The sequence below is a fragment of the Anas platyrhynchos genome, chromosome 7 (assembly GCF_047663525.1).
Source record: "Anas platyrhynchos isolate ZD024472 breed Pekin duck chromosome 7, IASCAAS_PekinDuck_T2T, whole genome shotgun sequence".
Taxonomy (NCBI): domain Eukaryota; kingdom Metazoa; phylum Chordata; class Aves; order Anseriformes; family Anatidae; genus Anas; species Anas platyrhynchos.
The window spans coordinates 4,422,501-4,445,000 of record NC_092593.1 but is presented as its reverse complement, the minus strand read 5'-3'; the positions used below and the strand labels follow the sequence as shown (position 1 = coordinate 4,445,000).

Genomic DNA, 22,500 nt, shown 5'->3' with positions numbered 1-22,500 from the left:
AGTAAAATCGAAAAGTCAAGCTCTGTGTATTGAGTTATCGAGGTATTGCTTTTGTGACCTGTTTCCCAAATAGGCATTGCTGCCAGTTGCACCTGCTGGCCAAAGGGAAGCTCTGGGCTTTGAGCTGCACACCAGCAGCAGCCAGGAGCCAGGTGGCGGCTGCCTTGTGACTGCGCCGCCTTTGTCACGGCGGGGAAATCCCAGCCTGAGCTCAGGAGATGTCAACGCCACCCAGTCAGTTCCTCAAATTAGCCTAAAATCCCAAAGCAGACTTGACCTAAGCGCTCCCAAACCCCAGCGCTGCCCGCAAAAAGCCCAGCGGGGTGCACCAGGTTTGGGGCCTACACCCTTGCCTCACACAGCTCTCCTCTGAGCCCACTTGGGGTCCTTCTGCCAGTGTTGTTACACTCAACAATTACCAAGTGCTGCTAATTTAGGTCTTTTGTTTCTTGTAGACCTGTGCTTTGCCTCTGAACCTGTTTCCACATCCTTCTCCTCACCGATCCTTAGCTCACGCTGTCCCAGTCCCTGCCACTGACTTACTTTTCCCTAACCTCCACAGGCTGACACCTCGCCTTCTTCCAGTTCCCCACAGCACTGCTCCTTCTCCGTTGCCTCACATTTCCCAGTCTGCTGATTCATCCCTCACCCTCCTCGCCCCACACTTCGGGCTTTGCTCCAGCCAGCCCAGCACTTTTCCCTCCCTCGAACCGAAGCCATCTCCGCTGCTTCGTGTCCCACTGCCTGTGCCGTGCTCACCCCATCTGCCCGCTTCCCTCACCTACACACACGGCCATACCTCAGCGGTGCTCAGCATGCAGCTGTTACAACACTAATTGAAATAGGTTTCTCAATGGATTGGGTTTCCCAACATTTGCAGAAGAATTTTTTTTCCCCGGCATTTTATGCACTCAGAAGTGCCTAATCCCTACAATGCATTAGGAGGCCATAAAATAAAGCTGCAGCGAGGTGTTTGACACCAAGGATGAGAAGTCTGTGGCTGGAGGTGGACAAGGTCCACCTCTGCAGGTACACCACAAGAGTGCTGTTGTGGAGTATCATAGCATCGGTGGAGCAGAGATGGGTCAAAAGGAAGCAGATTTGATCACCCTGTCCTCAAGGTTTCACCCAGTGCCACCTGGGATGACCTGTGCCACCCACAGGGGATGGAGCTAGCAGAGCGTTACCCGAGGCAGCCCGTGGAGGGCTCGTGAAACACGCCGGTGTCGTCGGGTGGATGCCTGATGTGCACACCACGTCTCGCAGGGAAACTAGGTGATAAATCAAATATCTGAAGGAAATGTTTGGACTTTTTACCATCTGCAGCGAGGTTCCCACAGGGGCTCATGCTCAATTTACGGAGGGGGAAATTATAACTAATCTGTTTCCAAAGTCTCTAAAATTACATTTCTCTTAAAGAAAAGAAAAAAAAAAAGAAAAAAAAAAAAAAAAAGCTCTAGCAGCAAGTATCTCTCAATCTTCTGAGCTAAAAGCATTTGACTGAAAGGCTACACATTTCCCTTCTGCAGTGGTGTAAAAGTCATGCAACATCAGATCACAAACTGTCACCAATCCCGGACTAAATATCACCAATCCTTTGCCCGAAGCACAGGGGTCCTTTTTTCGGTGGGAGGGGGCCAGATAGAAATCTCACTCTTTGCAGGCAAGGAGGAAACATTTTTGTGACAGCTTGTTTTTATTTTTTAAAGGCGGTTCTTTGAAGCTGCTTGGGGCTTTGGATGTTAGATGTGGTCCCAATGGAGGTGGATTAGTGGCCAGAGCACAGCAAAGCGGTCAAAGGTGCAAGATAAATGCAATTTATATATAATTGCTCAAGCTGCACCTGTTCTGTTTTGAATAGGAGACCTTGTCTACACAAGCACTGAATATATCCTCCCTTTTTTTTTTCTTTATTTGAGTATAAAATGGGGAATTCTAAACTTGCATTGGAGTAAAGCAAGAAAAAATAACCTTTAAATACCATGTAAATTTTTTATGAATCAAGCTCTAAATAAAGAAAACTCCTGAGCTGGGAATTCAAAATACTAGCCAGAGAGAGCTGATTTGCTACCAGGCTCAAGAACAATATTTAGTTTACAGAATCAATCTGGAAATAAAACTAGTGCTTGCATCAGCATGAAAGCTACAAAAATAAAAAAGAGGTCTTAATAAAATATACAGTGGAAAAGGAAAGGATGAAAGCACCAGCACAGCTATGAGGCCCTCGGCAGCCCACACAAGTAATAAAATAGAATATGATGTAATATAGAACAACAATGAAAGGATTTAAAATTTCTAGGTAGGATTCTGAAAAACCGTTTCCAGGTTTTGTTGTGGAACAGGCAGGCTGCGAGTTCCCTTGTGAAGCTCCGACAAAGCCCTCGCTGGGGTACAGCAGGCAGGGCCGTGGCGCTGCAGGACAGATGCCAGCCTTTACCTTACCCCTGAATCAGCCCAGCCACGGGGCTCTTGTCTCCTCTCCAGAAGCCAGGGCGTTATTTCTGGACATCCAGGTGCTGCTTTTTGCTCTCCTGATCACCCACCACTACAGCTTTCCCTGCTTATTATCTGCAAGGCAAAGATTTCCTGCTCACCAAACGGTGCCGGTGCTGTGCCAGGAAGGGAACCTTCCTCACCTGCAGCAAGCAAAGCACCCTGCACCCTGTGCTGAGCAGCCTGCACGACTCTGGGGTTACACACATGTGGATGAAGCAGCGTGTGCTCAGCTGATTTCAGCGTGTCCAATGCTAGGATGGGTTCGTGAGGCTCCCCACGGAAATAATTTGAGCAGTGATTTCCTGGGCACCCACCATGCTCTGCACCCTAATCGCAGCAGTGCATCACCTTGTTCTAGCAAGACGGGATCTTGTGAGTCTCAAACTCTAAAATGGACGTGTAACTTCCCTTTAAATTAAAGGGCATCCCAAAATTAACGGGGCAGAATTTGGTCCTGCAGCAAGCACCGGCCTCTACGCTAAATTGCAAATCAAGCAGAAGCGGTGCAATTCCCGCACTGCAGTGCCACAATAAATCTTCCTTCTCCGCGTGAAGTTAGGAACTATTGCAGAATACTGCTAATCCTGCATAAATTACAAATTACGGATTACAAAATTCAGACTTTTTTTCCAGAGAGAAGGCAGGCACGGTGTACAGGGGCGATTACAGAGAGCTCCTTGATCTGCGGCCACGTGGTCCTGTCAAAAATTCTTGGGCTGACAAAAAGCACTCATCAAACCCTTACCCTTCTTGTTGCTCTGGCAGGGAAACTCAGCTCCACCACAGCACCTACAACATTCCCGTTTTCTCTTTTACAAGAGCTGGTTAGCACATCATGAAGGCGGCTCATGTAGTTTTACAGGTCACTATTTCTTTTTGCTCCAAAGAACCTCTCAGGGGTAAACCTTTAGGAATGTGGACTTCTCCACCTAACTCCCTTAACCCACAGCAGTGGTTGCAAGAGGTATGTGGTCCACAAAAAGCAGTGACAAAAAAAGAACTAATTGCTCAAATGTCAGATAAAAGAAGATCTAAAAAAGCATACAGATTTTTAACATGGGAAAAAGGACATCATTGTAAACAACACCCACTGCTTGTGCTTTTCCAGGAAAGACAGGAAGTGCTCCGATTCCTCCTAAAATATATTTTAATGAAGTAACAGCGGACCACGATCAGCTGGTCAGAAAGCAGCAGCACGCTCAGAAGAAAAGCTTTTTCACCTTATTAAGTTCCAAAAAGTTGACTGAAAAATCTGGGCCTCCTCTCGCAACGACCCCAAAAGCAGAAGATGATATCACTTTCAGTTTGGTTCCTTCCATTGAATGCAGGCTGCAGTTTTTCACGTTATTAATGCAATCGCAAGCTTTTTCCACAACTATCAAATGAATTTGAAATTCACTTAAGATTCATGCTAAACCTTTAGCGAAAGTCCCAGTACCGTGTGCTTCCTGAAGGCTGTGAATGAGTTATGGAGGCTAGCCCAGCCAAGGTCTGCAGAGCTCCCAACCACCTCCATCTAACGTTAGCATGATGTGTGGGGCCTCAAGAAAGGCAAATGCGTCCTTACTAATACTTCACACTTTATATAGCAGGTTCCATCGGAGGATTTCAGCCTGCATGAATTAAGACTTACAACACCCCGGAGAGGTAGGCTGGTATCATTTCCCTCTATTTCAAAGAGAGACGAAGGTGAGAGAAAAATGAAGCAATTTGCTCAAATTCACAGAGGAAGTCTGTGGCAAGGCAGGCAAGAAGTCAGATCTCTCAGCCTCAGCGCCTGTGCCTTTGCCACAAGCCCATCCTTCCTGCCTCTGAATGCCACGCAAGAGCTTGATGATGTACTGTAGTTCTAGCGCGTTAGATGTGACACCACATACACGTTCTGGATCATAAGGCTGAGTCCCATAAAATTGACGGACATACACTGAAGAAGCCAAAAGGGGCAGAAAGAAGAGAGGGAAGAGTTCCTGCATTGTAGCTGTGTGATGTTTTTCGAGGCAGTAGGATCCTGTGCTACTTAAGGACCAGAACATATTTTTGCTTTTACAAATGCAGTTTATTTTGCAAATCAAGGTGATTGCACACATTTCAGCTTGTCAAATTTTCAGCCTTTCAACCATATGTCTGTCGACCTTATGGACTACCAACTTTATGGGATTCAACCATATGTCCAGATCCCAATATATATGAAGGCCAGTTCTAACATAAGAGCTTTACGGTAGTAGTGTAGTAAACCATAATGTTTGCAGATGGCTGTAATAAAATCATTCAGGAGAGGAAAGGTGCAGGGACGTAAAGCCTTCAAAGCTTCTTCTACAGAATAAACAATTTGATCTGAATAATGTAGTGGGAAGCACATTCCACCAATGAACTAGCTGATCTAGTCCAAAACGTTGCTTTTAATTTTCTTTCCTAATCCCACGTGTATTTTAACTTCCTTTTTTATTTTCCTGTGTGGGATTAGCTTAAAATTTGGAAGAAAAGTAGAAGAAGGAAAAATAACAAAGTAAAGAATTTTTTAAAGGCGCAGTCCACTTCTGAACTGTAAATTTTTCATATGTGAAATGCCAAATGGCTATGCGCAGCCTGGAAGATGTATTAATAGAGAGGTATAGGGTTTTTACTGTCACATGGTGAGACTGAAGGATGATGTGACTTGCTTCATTTCCTGAAGCTGGACTCAGCTTTCAAAGTTAAGGAAAGTTTCCTCCTGAGTAAGCTTTTTCTAACTCTAGGAAGTTGAGTTTGGTTTATGTACTGCTGCACAATAATTCACGTGATAATTCACATTCCCTTTGTACAGCATAACTTGATATCTCTATTATTTGGGGAGCTCCGGTCCTGTTTTCCCCGAACTGAAACAGGTCTCCCTTGGGGAGCTCTCCACTTCTGGGCTCGTTCCTGTCCTGGCTGACAGCGGGGAAGGGAGCGGCGTCTGCAGTGAGAACCACGGCCAGCACAGGTGTGATGGTGGGGTCTTTCTCAAACTAAAATATTTTCCAAGCTGACAATCCGCAGTGAGCCTTGGCAAGTTTCCTTTAACTAGACAAAATCAGTTCCTACTTGGGAAGGACAGAAACCTTTCCCCGAGCATTAACTGAGAAGTGAAAAAACAAAATGCAACCTGCCTCTGCTGCTGGCCTGCCAAATCACAGCGAGAGCAACCTCTGCGATCTGTTTGCTTTCAGATAGCTCAGCCGGAGTGAGTTCTCGCACCGCTAATGTCAGTGGAAATTTTCTATTGGATTAAATGGCCCGGGGTCTGATAGTGTCTAAGAAACAAGAAATACGCTGTCACTCTTCCTTCCCCTGCCAGACTCATGTTGACCAAGATGTACTATTTTTGTCTGAGTTTTAGGGCCTGCCTGATATGAAGTGTGAACGTGTGAGACCTCGCCCTGAGAGATGCTGAGCACCGCGATGGCCGCTGCATTCACACCTGGCAAGATTCACCCCCAAGTATGGGGCCTTTTTTCTTTTAATTTTATGTGAGCTGAAAAAAACATCAGAACCAAATAATCCAACAATCCCTCACTAAGAAAAAAAAATAGAAAGTTGAACACATCTCGCCTGTTGAAAGGCTCAGCATATGCCAACCTTTACGTCACACGAGTGCAGGCATTAAAGGCAGTGAAGAGCATATGTGGCACGCAGCGCAGCCGTACCTGTGTGCTCGTATTTGTGTCGCAGCAGGGAACTGCTCTTCTGGAATGTCTTGTCACATAAGTCACACGCGTACATGCCGCTCTCCGTCTTCTTGATCTTCTTTCGGGACAGACAGGAGTCGGAGTCTGTCATGTCGTCGAGGCCGGACATGTAGTCTGGGGTTCCATCAAGCAATTCTCCCTGCAAGAGAACCACCCATCAGTGACACCCACATCCACAGCCACACCTTCATGTGCAGGAAACACCCAGCAAAACCTAAAATAATGCCTGGGGTTACTCATGGCCTCTCCTCGCTTAGGACCCTATCTCAGTGATAAAACTACAGCTGATGGAAGCTGTGGGCATAATAAGGAGCCTTGAACGCCTCTGTCTTGAACCAGCTTCAAAAACTTTCAGTCTTTGAGCACCCGTCAATAGCATGATTAACATAAGCAAGCAGTAGTTATCATATAGGTACTCGATATTTTCAGAGAGAGGAAAATGCAAAGTGGAGGCTCTTCGTGGACAATAAAATAATAGTTTACAGGGGGAAGTGTAAGCAACAGCTGAGAGATCATTCATTTCAAAACATTGAAACTTGGATGTATTCTGCATCTGTAGAAAGGTTTTAATTGAATTTTATATTTAGGTACAAATGTTATTATTATGCAATCCATTTAAATGTATGTCTCCCGACTAAAGGCCTCAAGCTATATTTTTATATTTAATTTTGTAATTTGAAATAGGGAATATTAATAACACTTTTTATCAATGTTCTATCTATGTTAAAACAGCCTTCAGCATTAAGCAATAATGAATGTGGATCAGTAAATTATTAAATTTCTTGATATTTATTTTGTCTTGATCCAAAGAGAGTGCAAACTTGCATGATAACATACATTTCCATTCGCTATCACACAGTTCAGTTTTCTTAGACTAGGTTTGCACTAATTAATATTAGAGAAGATTAAATAGGCTTAAATACATTTACAAAGAGGGCAGATGTACTGTAAATTGGAATAGTGGAACAGCTGTTATGGAGGTGCAGTGCTATTTATGCTCCTATTGTGCAAAGAGGGATTACAGTCTGTAATGTAAAACCATACCTGATTTTCACATTTGAAACAATAAAACATTTACTAGTCAGTAAAATTACTAATAGACTATAATAGGACATAGGGGAACATGCACAAATGCAAAAAAAATATATTAATCTATAATCAGTTAATCTCATTTAACTAAATTCTGTACATTATATCTGAATACACCCAGCGAAAAGCTATAAAAGTAGGTGACTTTCTGTAGAGCAGCTCTTTGCTATAGGCATGCAAGCAGCAAAATCATCTACAACTCTTGTAGAGTCTCTGGGACCACCTGAGAAAAGAAGCAAAGGTTGCAGCCAGGCAAGACGTGTTGACCCACATCAGGTGTCCACAGAAAGACTGTGTTTGTAATTAAGGGTCCTAGCTGCTACCTCTCCAATTTCACTTAATCTCTGTTGGTTTTTTGTTTTGTTGTTGTTGTTGTCATTGTGGTTTTTTTTCCTGAAGCTTCTCCAGATGCCTAGCAAGGATTTGAGGACTGGTAGTCCTGGAACAGCGCTGGGTGGGCTGAAGGAAGGGGCTGTGCTGAAGCAGCACATCAGAGTGTCTCATGCCCCCCGACATTCATGAGCAGGCAGAAAGCCTTTCCTCTGCACAGTGGTTGAGCCATCCCCTCAAAAACATGCAGTAGGAAACTTTTGAGACTTTCAATGGGATATGGCTGTTAGGAGGCCAAACAGACCTCTGCTTAGAGGGCTATGGCTTTGTGTCCAGATGTAGGGTGATGCCCAAAGTTTCCTGCAGTTCCTTCTCCCCATGGGTTACGCTCACTGTGAGGGAAGCCCGGCAGAGGCTGATTTCCCTCAAAATTTTTTTTCTTTTTATCCGCAGGATGGGATTTTTCATGGACAGAATTATTTAGACACGATTGCGATAAGGAACGACTGACCTCTTAACAGAATAAAGACATAAGCATTACATCCACTCAAAGCTATTGATACTGCTTCTGAAACCAAGTGAAAGTCTGGTAATTTCAATTTCTCTTCCTACCCCACAGCATTTTCACAAGTTCAGACTAAAACAAACTTGCTTCTTTTGTTGGAAATCATTAATATAACCTCAGGCTTTTTCTTCTGTAGCAGGACATATCACAAAGTACTACATTCTATCCTTTCAAAAGAAATCGGTCACAACAATTTACCTGAAATCCTTGTTTCCGCTGGTACTTTCTCCTTTGCTGCATATCAGCAAAAGTAGCTGCTCCAGTTGGGTAAGTATAGGCCATATGTGGTAGGAAGCTCATCTGATCTAGTCCTGGGTATGGTCGCAGCCCAGGAATACTGGTCTGGACTGGTGGCATAAAAGTGGCTGGGGGAAATGCGCTTTGTGGTGGAAGTGTTGTGTATAAAGGTTTGGCACTAAATGGGTTCATACCAAATACTGGGTTAGTGCTTTTATCCAGATTATTTGAATTAGAAAACTCCTTCTTGATAAAAGTCAAGTTCAGTGGCTCATCTGAGTTTTCAGATGATGAAGAAACATTGTTGTGTTCTAAATTTACACTATTAGATTTCGTTTTGTTCTTTGTGGCTATAATACTTTTGGGTTCCTTCATTTGTTTTGGTAAAGACAAGTCCAAAGGCTCAGCCTGAAGCTCCTCAGAAGAGAAACTGTTTGGAGTGTAAGAACTACTGTGGGAGTTTTTAGAAGATGTGGAAGAAAGATTTAAAGGAGAAGGAGTATTGCTCCTAGAGTGGTCCAATTTATCAACTGGTTTAATATTGGTAAAATGAGGAGGTTTTGTTAGCCTGAGAGGAGTATCACAATTAGTAACACTGTTATGGAGTTCAGCGATAGATGGTGACGTTATAGAGTCCACAGGCTTTATTGGAGATCTGGCTGACAACGAGTCTTTAGTGGGAGCGTTGTTGGTGGCAGCCAGCACCACCTTGGCACTGGTCCTTTCCAGTGATGGTGACCTGGAACTTGAATACTGGTAGACTTTTCTTTGCTCAAACCATTCCTTCACAAATTCCTGAGGAAGGCCAACAGCAATGGAAATTTTCAGTAGTTCATCAGAGTTGGGTTCCATATTCATAGCATAATATGCTTTAAGTACAGACATGTGGTCCTTGTATGGGTTGATGGGGCTAGTCATTCCTTTCTCAGAAAGTACTGATGACAGCAAGAGGGTTTGCTTATCAAACACTCCAGGTTTGTTGGGAACCATGTTCTCGTGCGGCTGAAGGACTGCCTTGATTTCCTCGTTCATTTTACACAGGTAACGCTCATGCTGATGCAACGGAATGGGACCAGGAAAGCTTTCTTTACAGAACTGGCATGAAAATGGAGTGGATACGTTATGGTTCTCTATCATCTTATCTTCAGTTACCAGGTCTATTAGGGTTCGCAGCTTCTCTTTTTTAATGTTATTGAGCTGCCTCCTCGAGTCTGTGGTTAAGCTCTGGAGGCAAGCTTTGGCTTCATTGACTTTCTCTAATGTATAGTCAATAATACTTTTAGTGGCACCATTATGACTTACTACTGGAAGACCCACGGGGGGAATATTGGGGGAGGTAACTCCTTGTTCCTCTGCTTGGGAGCATGAATCCTTCATGTGATAAACCTTCAACTTGGAGATCTCTTCAGCCTTGCAGTCCATTTTCTGCCTGGAAACCGTGTTGTCCACAATCTGTAGGACCTTCTGCACCTCACTTAAATTACTGCCTACTGCAGGAAACCCAAGCAATGGTGCTTCCATCCCTACACCTAAGTGCTGCATTGGACTTTGAGCAGAAGTGTGAACTCCTAAGGGGCTGGTTGCTCCAAGTCCACCATTCAAAAAAGGACTAGTTGTTGCACTAAACCCATGTGAGGCCATAAGAACCTTATATTCATTGAAATCTAGTGGTTCTGTTTTAATTTTCAGTAGGCCTGTTTGTTCAGACATACTAAGTGGTTTGCCATTCTCCAGCTTGTTTCTCAGCTGTGTAATGGCTGAATTAGTAGGAGAGGAAGATACAGAATTAGGAGAAGAACCCGTCTTGATATTGTTTCTCATTCTGCCATTTACAGAGATTAAGCCAATACACTTCTTGCTGCTGATGTGCGAACTGTAGGAGCCAGAATGGGAGAAACGTTTCTTGCAGTTTGGACACTCATATGGTTTTTCACCTAAAATGATAATTAAAACCAAATGTTAATTATCATTGTTGCTATGATGATTGCAAGTGATCACATTTGTTATCAAACTGATCATCTAGGTATCCACTAATTAATAGTGAGGAGAATGTCAGTCCTGAGAATATGGCCACATACCACCAACGCTTTACCCTCCTCTTTCTACAGGTTTTGAGGTCAGTTTGGACCCACAGTCTCCAGCCTGGCAATAGCCACCAAGGTGTGAGCTTGGCCACCGACCAACTATCACAGTGACAAGTAAGTGCCCTGTGACTAAGGCAGTCAAATCAAATCTAGACTGTTCAAATTTGATGTGTTTATTCTTTTTTTTTTCTTTTTTTTTTTTTTTCTTTCAGAAAGGAATTGAGTTGCACTGAAAATGAGCATGTCATGAGAAACTGAGTCCTGATGTTTACACGGGCACATAGTGACAGGACAAGGGGGAATGGTTTTAAACTAAAAGTGGGAAGATTTAGATTAGAGGTTAGGAGGATATTCTTCACTCAGAGGGTGGTGAGGCACTGGAACAGGCTGCCCAAAGAAGCTGTGAATGCCTCATCCCTGGAGGTGTTCAAGGCCAGGCTGGATGGGGCTTTGGGCCCCGTCTGAGAGTATCCTCCCAGAGTATTTCTGGGGTCTTTTTGGTATGAAAAACACACTGGACTCTTCAAAATCCAGCTGAACAGAAATGAGTGAATGGTTCTGAACTCAAACTGCCGAATAAACAATCTGTATTATTTACAAAAAGCTTTACTATTTCCAAATCTTTCAGCAAGACCCTAGTATTAACAGCATGATAAATGAGGATGACTCAGATATCACTTATGAAATACCTTGGTAGCTCCAAGAAGCCAGACGCAGAACTGTGTAAATTTTAAGCAGTCTTTAAAACTCAGCTAATTAAACAAAATGCAAATGAGCACACCAGCACCTCCGCTACTCACCACTGTGAATTCGCAGGTGTTCCTTCAGATGGTGTTTATATTTGAAGGCCTTGCCACACTCAGTGCATTTGAACTTGCGATTGCCTGCTCCTTGGGTCAGCATTTGGTGCTGGGAGAAAAAAAGACACTGACGTGAATTTTATGCAAGAGAAACCATGAATTTCGAGCTTAAAAACAAAAACAAAATTAATGTGGCTCTGAATTTATCAAGCAGACCAAAAGGTCTGCATGTACATTTATTTGTCTCATCAGTGTTGCAATAAAAATCAAAATGTTGGCAGTAAACCGAAACAAATGAGAAAGTACTTTCACATGAGCATTCGATATTTGCTTTAGAATTATTTCCTAAGTCTCTCATCAGAAATGTGTTGCTTTAAGGTATCTTACGATGAGGGAAACTGTTTTATAAGAAGATTTGTGGCTCTTAATATTCCTAGCAGATCCTGAACATGTGGGGCTCCGCTTGTTTAAAAATTCTGTTTACTGCATGTGTAGAAAAGACAGAAACACTGCCGTTAGTGGCATTTCGCGTAAGATTTAATTCATTATCGAGCAGAAGAGACTGTGTCTTCAGCATGAGCTGCTGCTGGAAATTTTTTTTTAAACCACAGACCAGCAGGACAGACTTCAGCTACCTTCCATGCCATGCTGTCCCCAGCGCTGTTTGGAGGGGCAAGAGAGGTTGGAAAGTTAAGAGCAGCATAAAGACATAATCAAAGGCAGCTGACCTTTTTTACAACATGCAAGAAAAGCCTGGCGACTTTGAATTTGGAGGGGAAAAATAATAATAATCATGATAATAATGCAGCCATCCGCTCTGGATGCTCAAGGTAGGAGGTCAGCCTTTTGCAGGCAGCGTCGACACAAAAGCTTATTGCAGGAGAAGGAGGGGGGGGGGGAAAGGGGAGAAAGAAAAAAAAAAAAAAAAAAAAAGGCAGCGCCGAAACGGTATGACAACTGCGAGGGTGTGCTGCCTCTTCCCACATTCCTGGCGAGACAGATGGTGTTACATGGGACACAGGGAGGTTTGTTCAAACAGCAGCAACCTTCAAAGATCAAGCAGAGCCCAGCCCGCCGCGCGCCATTGAGGGACCCGCGCTCATATGTTGCTGAGTTGCATAAACAAACAGCAACAGCTGTTTTGTCTCCCCCCATCGCCCTCCGAGGACTACTATAAACTTTAGTTGTGCCACTGTTAATATGATACAATCATTTTAATTTACTAATTGTAAATGCCATGAGCAAATGAGGGGACTTTTCAACACCAAAGCTACCATTCATAATGCGCCAGCACAAGCACGCTCTCGCATGTGAAATTTCAGGCAGTTACGTTGGATAAATACTGAGGCTTTTTTTTTTTTTTTTCCCCTGGTGTTTTTAATGATATGAAGCAAAAGGAGGGAAAACAAAAAAGAAAAAAGAAAAGAAAAAAACTTACAGTAGATTATAAGAAAAAATACATATGTGAAAATGTGTTTGTCTACCAGAAATGCCACGGAAAGGAAAGAATACAAGAAACTGTTCCACAATCATTTATATTGATTTGAGATCAAGGAAAAGATACGGTTCTCTTAAAAATGCTATTTGCAGAATCGCGTGATTAGAAGATGTGTGTTTGCCTAACTGAATTTACCTTACAGTGAAAAAAAATAAAACTACCAAGAGAAATACAGCTGATTATGATTTGCAGTTTTTTAAGGAAAATAAATATGGCATAAAGCCTTTATAATTTGACACAATGCACACACATCTATTTATTTAAGTTTTAAACACGCCATTTGAGTTTCCATTACAACCCTCCATAATACTGGTTTTCTGAAGTAATTCTCTAGCGAGGACAGGAGTACTTTTTCCTATGGCACGCGGTTTTGTGGCACAGGTCTCCTGCCAGTCTGTTCAGGAGCACTAAGGAAGCTCAGTCACCTGTTTGAGACGCAGCATTTCCTTAAATGCAGCCCTGATATAATATTACATGCATCACATCGAGGAAAAACTGCTTTGATTTATTGCAGATATGCTGCTGGGATACACAAACGATAGCGCATGCATGTGTTAGTGGCACAATCACAAATGATAGCCTATGTGTACAGGAGGAAGAGTTATTCTAAAAATGTGCAATTATATTTAATGAACGATTATACCAAATACGTATAATTTCGTGTGATTGAAAAGGTTACTCAAAAAGTAATGAAAAAATATTGGTGGATCTTTTAGTATGTCTTTGAGCTCCTATTTGCAAAACTGCAAAGTAAAACTAGGTGAAAAATGGAATTAAAATTGCTGAGATGTTTAATAATGTATAATTAAAATGCTACAGTTTCATTCACTTTTTGAGGAACATAAAAACGAAACTAAAGTCAAGTTAAAGTGCAAATAAAATTTCTAAATTAGAAATTAACACACTCATTCGATCGTGAACATAAGACTATTAAATCATATTAGAAGAGACCATCAAAAAATCATTTAGACCTCAATTAAAGCTATTACCATTAAAAGATCTGCATCTTCAAAATGCCATGAAAAATTAATAATGATTGCCAATCAAAGCAATATCGTTTCTCTAAGGGGTTATTACAGAAAGAAATCACTTAAAGCCAGCCCCCCACCTGATCTGTCCCTGGCTTGTGTGTCACCATATGCCGCTCGAGCTGGGTGCGGTAGGCAAACGTGTAGCTACAGAGAGGGCACGAGAAGTTCTCCTCGTTCTTCTCGTGGCGGTACTTGATGTGCTCCTTGAGGGACGTCAGGCGCTTGTAGCCCCGGTCGCAGTAGGGGCAGGTCAGCAGTTGGGCGAAGGCATCTGGAGTTCCAGGTGGCAGGTCTGCGCCCCGGGACGGGGGGAGAGAGGCAGGCCAAAAGGTCAGCGAGGCAATGGCAGCTAATGGGCTTACTGCCCGGGCTGGTATGAGAGGAATCGCTGCAATCTGCCGCCCGACGGGGACGGCGCTTCCAACCGGCCGCCAACCGCACCGGCCCCGTGCGCGCCCCGGCACCCGCCGCGGACCCCACGTGGAAATGGGCACCCGACCTCACTCCTCGTGTGGCTGGGGAGCTGAGGGATGCTGTTCTCCATCACCTGCCCATCCGCATCCCGGCTCCAGCTCACTGTGCTACATACGCCATTGACCAAATCCTCCTTAGGGACGGTTTTCCCATTATTTATCAAGGAATCGCAGAGCCACGGGCCGGAAACCCCGTATTTTTTTGCATTAAAACTCGATACTTCCCGAACTCACACCCAGAGTGGCAGCCGTCCTCCCCTTTAAAGTAAGCTCTAAATCAAGCTCTTCAGTTCATCCGCAAAATAATACAAATTTGCTGACTAAAACATCACAATACACTAAAATTACAGCCCCAATCTTTGCTCATGAAATTCCATGCCGCTGCAGCTGTTCTTCAATTTTTAAGGTAAACACCCAGGCATGTAGTGCATTTATAATTGCAACAGCTGCAAGAGGTCAGGATACTGGCTAAAAATGAATTACAGCCTCACCGTTTTCTTCTTGCCCATTGGCCTCTGGAGTGCCAAGGCGAGACAGTTCCTCGGGGGCTTCGGGGTAAATAATGGCTGTGTCGCTGCGCTGCAGGTACTCTGCTATGCTGACTGCATGCCCATCTCCTTCCTCCAGTTTCCTTTTGGCAAAATATTCCTCAAAGTCCGACGTGCAATTTGCATTCTTAACTAAAACGAGAGAAGAGGAGAAGAAGGGGGTTTGAGTACATCCTGCCCGAGAGCACCAGCTGGCGAGCTGAGCTGGCGTGCATGCTGGAGCCGCAAGGCTGGGGCTGGGGCTGGATCCTTGCTCTCATCGGTCTTGCTCCAGCTCCCAGTAAAATTAATGCTGGCTTTCTACCGGCTGGGATGGGAGTAAGGCTGGGTGGTTAAATTACCAGGAACACGGGCTGTATGGGGCAGCAAGAGAAGTTTTTGAGGTCTTGGTAATGAAGGTAATACTTCATCTAGGGAACCTCTTGGGGTTTCTGGGGAACCCACGGCTCTCAGCATGAACACACCATGACTAACAGGGCTGAGCTCAGCTGCCCTCAAATCCTCTCAACCCCAGGAAGCACAGCCTCGAGACAGCTCCTGCAATGGAGACGGTATTTGCAGGTGGTAAAGACCACAACCACTTATCCTTCATGAGAAGTCCTACCTCCACCTGCATGCCCGTGGTGGGCACGCCAAGAGAGCAGCTCCTGTGAAAACTCACAAAATCTTCCTTTTTTTTTTTTTTTTTTTTCTTCAAAAATTAGTCTCTGGGCAATTTATAGTGGAAGAATAGGTTGTTTTAAAAAATGTATTGCTTCATAGATTTTCACAAATAGAACCACATGTTTTAGACCAGAACTGGGATTCTGAGCCTAAAACCACTTTTACAGTCTGTACAAGAGTTTGCCTTCTTTTCCTCAAATGTTAACCAAATTTTTTATTGTCCGTGCAATGTCCATGAAACATAATATATTCCCAACCAAAAAGCATCCTGTTACTAAAAATATGCTTTTCTCCTCCATGTATGAACACTGCATACAGGAAAAATATTAAAAACTCTGGGATGCTATAGAAAATATTACTATAATTACACCAGAAAAAAAAAAGAACTGATCATTTTCCTTTTTCTTTCCTTTTTTTTTTTTTTTTCTTTCTTTTTATTTTTTTTCCATTATTATTATTTTTTTTTTATTATTAACAAGTTTTGGAAGACAGTTGGTGGCAGGGAATTTAAGATACTTGGTTTTAACTGACCATAAATGAAAAGAATGGCTTATGATTGACTACATTTTTAATGTATTTCTCCTTAGGTGAAATAAGAAAATGAGGCACAGCTATGAACTATTCTACAGTTCATGTAAAAGTAAAATATTAAATGTCTTGACTCTGCCCTTGCTTATGTCAGAGAGCAACAGAGAGTAAGTTCATGGAAATCAAAGGGGGTTCTGTGAAAAGGAAAGCAGAATCAGGCCCTAGAGAGTTACACTGGTTTGTAACCACTGGAAGTGGGACAACAAACAGCCCCTTAGTGTTTGGAAATGAGTAATGCTTTGCCTCAGTTTCCTACAAAAATGCAAGGTGATAGTTGCTGTCAAAGTGAGATGTGGCCTCTGACTGTGGCACAAGTGGAAATCTGAAAGAGCCTGATTTGAAGTGCTGATCTTGCTGTCATTGATAAAAGCAGATTATCAGCTGATATTCAGATATTCAGCTATGCAAACCTCATCCCTTTAGCCGATAAGATCAAATCCTCTGGCTGAGACAAATATGCCCTATTTGTCATATGGGCAGAGCAGCTTCTCAAATACTCCACAGTATTTTAGTGACAGCGACCAAATGGCGTAGTTCATGGGACTGCATTTGCGGAAGGAAACTTCTGTTCCTATCGCAGGGCTTTTATAGGGAATCAGTACAACAACCAGTTCTCCTCTCTTGGTCCTTCTGTAGCTCTTGTGATCATTTTGATTAGCATGAGAAATGGTATCTCTTTTTTATTATTTTTTTTTGGCCAAGAAACTTCTAGAGAAGGGGGGTTGCATGTAGAGCGAGCAGGACCTACCCTGCCTCCATTTTGTTGCTGTGAGAGAAACGTAACAAAATGGCGGTTGCTGAAGTGCACCTCAGGCACAAGGGTGTCAGACTGTGTTTTTAACTTTGATTTTATCAGGAAAAAAAAAAAAAAAAAAGAAAGAAAGAAAAAAAAAAAAAAGCAGAGATATTACTCTTTAAGTCAAAACCCTCACTTTTTACTCCCTTACTACACCTTGTCCCTTACTATGCCTTACAATTGGTGTAAGACCACCTGGCCTAATGCTACCCCATCTCTGCTCCTTCCCTTGGCTCAGCATTAATCCAAGGAAAACAAGTTAATTTCTTGCCCAATTCAGGCTGTGACCAGCAAATGCTACCTGTGAAGCAGGGGGAGAGAGCTGTCCTCCAGAGAAGAGATATGGGAGCAGAAAGAGGAAAGGGTGGGAGGAACTTGCCCTGGTCCCATCCTGCAGGCAGACTGCATGGTTTTGGAGCTTGTGACTATGTTTACAGGGTAGGAATTCAAGGCCTGAGTTGATATTGGGGACTTCAGCCCTGAACTCGACCCCAGCTCAAGTAGGAAGGTTCTCCTTTCCCAGTCCCCTAGTCTTTCTGGAGGCTGCTGTAATATTACTGGCCTTGGCTTCCTAATTCTCTGCGTTATTTGGCTCCTACGTCTGTGCATGCAACCCAGGAGCTAAAACAAATGTTTATGTCTACATTATAACCCCCCCAAAACATGGGGATTTAGTGGAAAAGTTGACAGATCCTTAAATGAAACAATACAACCAGTGCTGCAGCATCGCCGATTAGCATAAATTGCAAAAGGTGACCATGTGTGTCTGGTGTCTCACAAGCTATGCTGCTGACAATTCAGACATCACTGGAAGTTCACCCAGTGTTACTCAAAAGGCTCATCTGATAGCCATTAGGTCTCTCTCTCAAATTCTGGGGGAAAGGCTTACTTCCCCCCAAGCCCTAATTTGTTTTCCATGCATAAAGTCATGTTCCCAGATTCTTCATGGACTGACACTGCACACACATTGCACATCCCCTCCTGTGAGTCAAGAATTTCAGCAAGATCTGCACTGGGTGACCTCACCCAATAAGTCTTTTTTTAATTAATTATTGGAGCCTGGAGAGCAGAACTGTTTTCAGCTCCAGAGGCTGATGTGGCCATGTCACATAAAAATAAAACGCATTAAGGAAAGCTATCTTTGGAGGTATTTAGGACCTTTCAAGATAAAGTGAGAGAGAGGTTCAAGGAGCTTGGGAGACCAGTTATTTTGTGTGGGAACTCGTCCTGCGAGATGGTGATAGCTGCCCTTAATCGCAAACAAAGCTAATAAAACCACAGCCTTCATTAGCCAGGAAGTGAGAGGCCCCCATTGGTACACACAGATTACAGTCTGAAAACGGCCTGTCCTCCAACCTGCCAAGTTTTACTTCTGTTTTCCTCCCCCCAAGGGTTTTTCTTCCCTTCTTTAAATTATATTAAGAAATCTTTATTCAAAGCTTGTCAGATGTTAGCAATCGAAACTGGGAATTTCTTTGTCTTTGTTTACAGTGAATTTGTCAATCTATTTTCTGCAAACATCCCAGTTGCAATAACCACAACAGGTACGGTAAAATAAACCATGGGAATTTATCCATTCACATATTAAAAATGACTTAGACCGAACATCATTTTGTCAAGTAATCATTTCAGAAATTCCCAGAAATATTTACAAATTAATTTAGCAGGACCAAGACTAGCATTTTCACTCTAATGGTCACTTTTGCTTTTTCACTATAAAGCCTCTGCAGCTCATTATAAAAATGCAGCTGATTAATGTATGGATAACAAGATTTCTTTTTTAAGTACCTCTAGGAAGTGGCCATCCTGACAATAGCAGAATAATTTAATAATGGAGGCTTTTATTTTAGCTTTTTTTTTTTTTTTTTTCCCTCTCTGCTAATGACATTCTGCGATGAATTTGATACTAAAAATACACTACAGTTGTTGCATGCACCTTCAGCAACTTTGTGGTTGGATGTCTGTGAATGAGACTGAAATTTTATTCTCTATTTCTGTGTTCAACCCAGGTTGCGAAGCACCACGAGATAATGTGCTCCAGTGTTAGTGTTCCAGTTTCAGGATGGAGAAGGATGTTTTATTAAACAAGAGTGATCACCCTAGACCATCCAGGAGGGCTTGTGTTAATCTGAAGGAAGCCCCAAATGGCTTTCTTGGACACCAGGAGGTCTTGGACATCAGAACCTCAAATAATTTATTAAACATGTGTGTCTAATCCCCTTAGTTCCTGCAGGAAAAAATTGGGGACAGACACTCAAGACAGGCCTAGAGCCTATGGTGAGGCTGAAGAAGAAAACTTCAAGCATTTCCCAGGCTAGTCAGGAAGAATTTCCAACAACTTTTCCCTTTCCTCCTTCAGTGTTGGCTGGGGCAGCTCATCAGGAAGTCTGGGGAGTCTTGCCCTGTTGCATACTCTGCAGGAAGGATGCTGCAGCTCCTAACAGTCACCTGGCATCTCTCACTCAAAGTGGAAAGATGGGCAAAGACACTTGTTTTTTCAGATGATGTAGTATGACTAAACAATCAGGCATCACTCTGAAGAGACACTGGAGACTGCAGATGTTACAGAAATATGTCCAACCCAAGACACCCCGACACCTCTCTCCACTGAAATAGCTGTCTCTGAATGTGTCTGTGATAAAAGATTTGAATGGAGCACTAGCAGAGCATTAGGCAACTCTTTATGGTTATTTGAGCAAGCTGCTCATTGCAGCAATCAGCAGTTCGAGTAAAGAGAAGTCTGTGACTTTTGCAGACGATATTTGGGGGAAGGTCTGCTTCTGCTGGATGCAACATCCAGAGGAACTTTTGCGTATTAAATGCAGAGCACCTAGAGTGCTCCCAGAAACAGGAGTTTGCAGTGCACCAAGCCAGGTAGGGGGAACCCTTCTCCTTCCCTCCAGAAGTTTGGTTTCAGAAGAGGCTGGACAACCCTCGGCCCTGGACCGGCTGAAGGGCTGTGCAGCAGGGCTGTGGCCCTGGCCGGATGCCGTGAGGCCAAAGTCGAACATGCAGAAGAGACCATCAGATACTGGAAGGGAAGGGGCTAAGAGGACAGAAAGTTTTCCCCCTTGAGCAGACCACATCACAAGTATGAAAGAGTCAAGGCCTGTTATGGTAAGGAAAATACGTGCAAAGGAAGTCACACGGCCTGATAGGGGACCTCAGAGGCTCTGGTAATGGTAATTCAGATAAGCATCAAGTCTTATTTCTGAATCAGACGTCTTTTAAAGTCCTGTTTCTCCAAGTGCTAAGAACAATTTGTCACTTTATTAAAATCCCTTGGAAAAAAAAATCTATTAAAATGTGCGTGTACCCAGTTCTGTTCAGCAACACCGTTAAGTATGTATGCATTGATAAGCTGTGCCTCAGTCCCACTCTCCTTTCATGCATAATAAGTCTAATAGATGAAAAAAACAGTGACATGGTTTTACTTTCCTATTATTTTCCCCCTCAAGAATTATAAAGTAAATTTCTCGTGTTACTTAATAAGAACATTGGGGTTTTATGTGGGTGTTAGCAACATTAGGAAAGTGTGAGTAATAAAGTCCTTGCAATACTTAGGTACCACATTTTACAGTAATATTTCTAGAGGACATTACCTATGAACTGAACCTGCTAATGGAATGAATAGAAATGTACTTATACTAGAAAACTCTCTACTTTTAACCTTGTAGACCAGGCCTATCTGCAGCATCTTAAACTGCAACTCAGACAACACGCAAAAGAAACGTTGGGTGATGTATGGAATTCAGCCGTGCTGAGGATAGAGGAGGGCCTTGTGGCCTTAGGAAAAAACATGGTAAACCCCTGAATTCATTTGGATTAAAAAATAGTAACAGAAACCTTTTGCTGTTTTGCTCAGCTACAGAAAAAAAAGAGATGGCTCAGAGATGATGCCTGCTAAATATCTCTGTCCCCTTTCTTGTTCCACAAAATGTATTGATTTCTAAGAAGAGGGGAAAGAAAGAGATGTGGAAAGTGGAAAAAAAAAAAAAAGAAAAAAAAAAGAAAAAAAAAAGAAAAGAAGAAAAACAGATTAGCCAGAAACATAATAATCTCATAAATATGCATTTAAATAGTGTGTGTCTGTGTATCTATGTAAGGGGTTTATGCGTGTCTTTCTGAAAAGATGTTTCCGTTTCTGAAGTAGCTTACTCTGTGCACCATGCGAATCTGGGGTTGCCAGGAAGAGTGCACCCCATCCTCATTATCAAGCTCTTTGTACAGTCTCTCTCATTAAAAGACTCCTGTATCCTGGGCCTGCTACTTTAAACTATACTGTATTTGCCCTCGCTGGGAAAACATCTCCTCATGCTGCTGCAAACTATTAGCTTACAAGGATGCAGTTAAAATGTGTTATGGGCTGAAACGTTGCAGGGCATGGGAGGGGTAGCAAGGGCTCTCACCGAGCCAGTGTCTCACTCTACCGTTGAGATCAAATTGCAGAAAAATAAATTAAAAGTAAGAGAATTATGTAAATGTTTCCCAGTTGTTAAACTGCAAACAAGAAAATTTGTTTTGTCACTTCTCTTCATGCACAGCTAATTCGAAATGATACAGAACAAAAGTGACGGTCAGATAACCCAACACCTTACCTGTACCATTGTTTCCAGTGGTCTGAATTGCGGCTTCAGGCCCCATAGTGTCATAATCTTCCTTCATTTCTTCTGTGAAATAAGCATGCACACTTTTAGCATTTGCACATTATGGAACTGCTCACAAAGCTAGCAAGCACATTGCAGGAATGGGGAAGATTTGTCTAAAGGAAGCAGAGAAAAGGGCTGTTGTGGCCCTCTATACAATGGCTTTGTTCTGGCAACTGAATGAATTCAGCAGTGCTGGACGGACAAGAACTTATTTACTTTAAACATTACAGCAAGTGGTGGAAAACAGAACTATTTGTTCGGAGTAAATGAAGGGCTTTTCCCAATATCAAATCGAATAAGCACCCCGGTGATAAAAAGGGATTTTTTTTAATTTTTTTTTTTTTCACATTTAAAAGAAATAATCAGTTAACAGACACTGAAAGATCTGTACCTGGAAGAAACAGCAAATACAAAAGGAAGACAGAAGGTCTTATATCTCTCTTTCTATCTATCGCCACACAGATCTTTTGAGTTGTCATCGTCATTTTAACCTCATTCGACGTGAGGCATTTATTAATATCAAGTGGCGCAGAAATGTAACAAATTTTCAACTGTGGGCAGCTCCTGTCTGCCCATACGATTTGTTTGCATCTTCCGTGCACTCTCTGTGCACTGACAAAGTCTGCCTTTATGGCCATAAATTGGGTTAATTCACATGCAAATGAGCACGATATGTATAGAATTATTTGCTATATATTTATCATGGATCCATTTAGTTTCTGTGAAACAGAGGGGTTCAGAGTATGTTTAAAATAGCAGTAATAAGAGGCTGGATGCAGCTCCATCACTGCTTATTTTCATGGATGTTTCAGCCTGCCTTGAAGTGCCTGTCAAACTTGGTTCCTTGCTGCTAATTTGTTAGTTCATGTGCAACAGGTATTCACACATACAGCTCGGTCAAGATTTAACCTTCCAAAGGATTTTCACAGGCAGAAATAAATATACA

General features: G+C 42.7%; 1 protein-coding gene across 6 annotated transcripts in view; it reads right to left on the bottom strand.

Moving 5' to 3' along the window:
* ZEB2 (zinc finger E-box binding homeobox 2) overlaps positions 1-22,500 on the bottom strand; it is a 111,831-nt gene that overhangs the window by 4,061 nt on the left and 85,270 nt on the right. For all 6 annotated transcript variants that reach the window (XM_072040394.1, XM_038182515.2, XM_005011882.6 and 3 more), the window contains 6 exons: positions 21,504-21,575; positions 14,802-14,990; positions 13,915-14,129; positions 11,309-11,417; positions 8,386-10,358; positions 6,162-6,342 (listed from right to left, as the gene is read on the bottom strand). In XM_072040394.1, the coding sequence (XP_071896495.1) occupies positions 6,162-6,342; positions 8,386-10,358; positions 11,309-11,417; positions 13,915-14,129; positions 14,802-14,990; positions 21,504-21,575 (2,739 nt within the window). The remainder of the gene's footprint in view (positions 1-6,161; positions 6,343-8,385; positions 10,359-11,308; positions 11,418-13,914; positions 14,130-14,801; positions 14,991-21,503; positions 21,576-22,500) is intronic.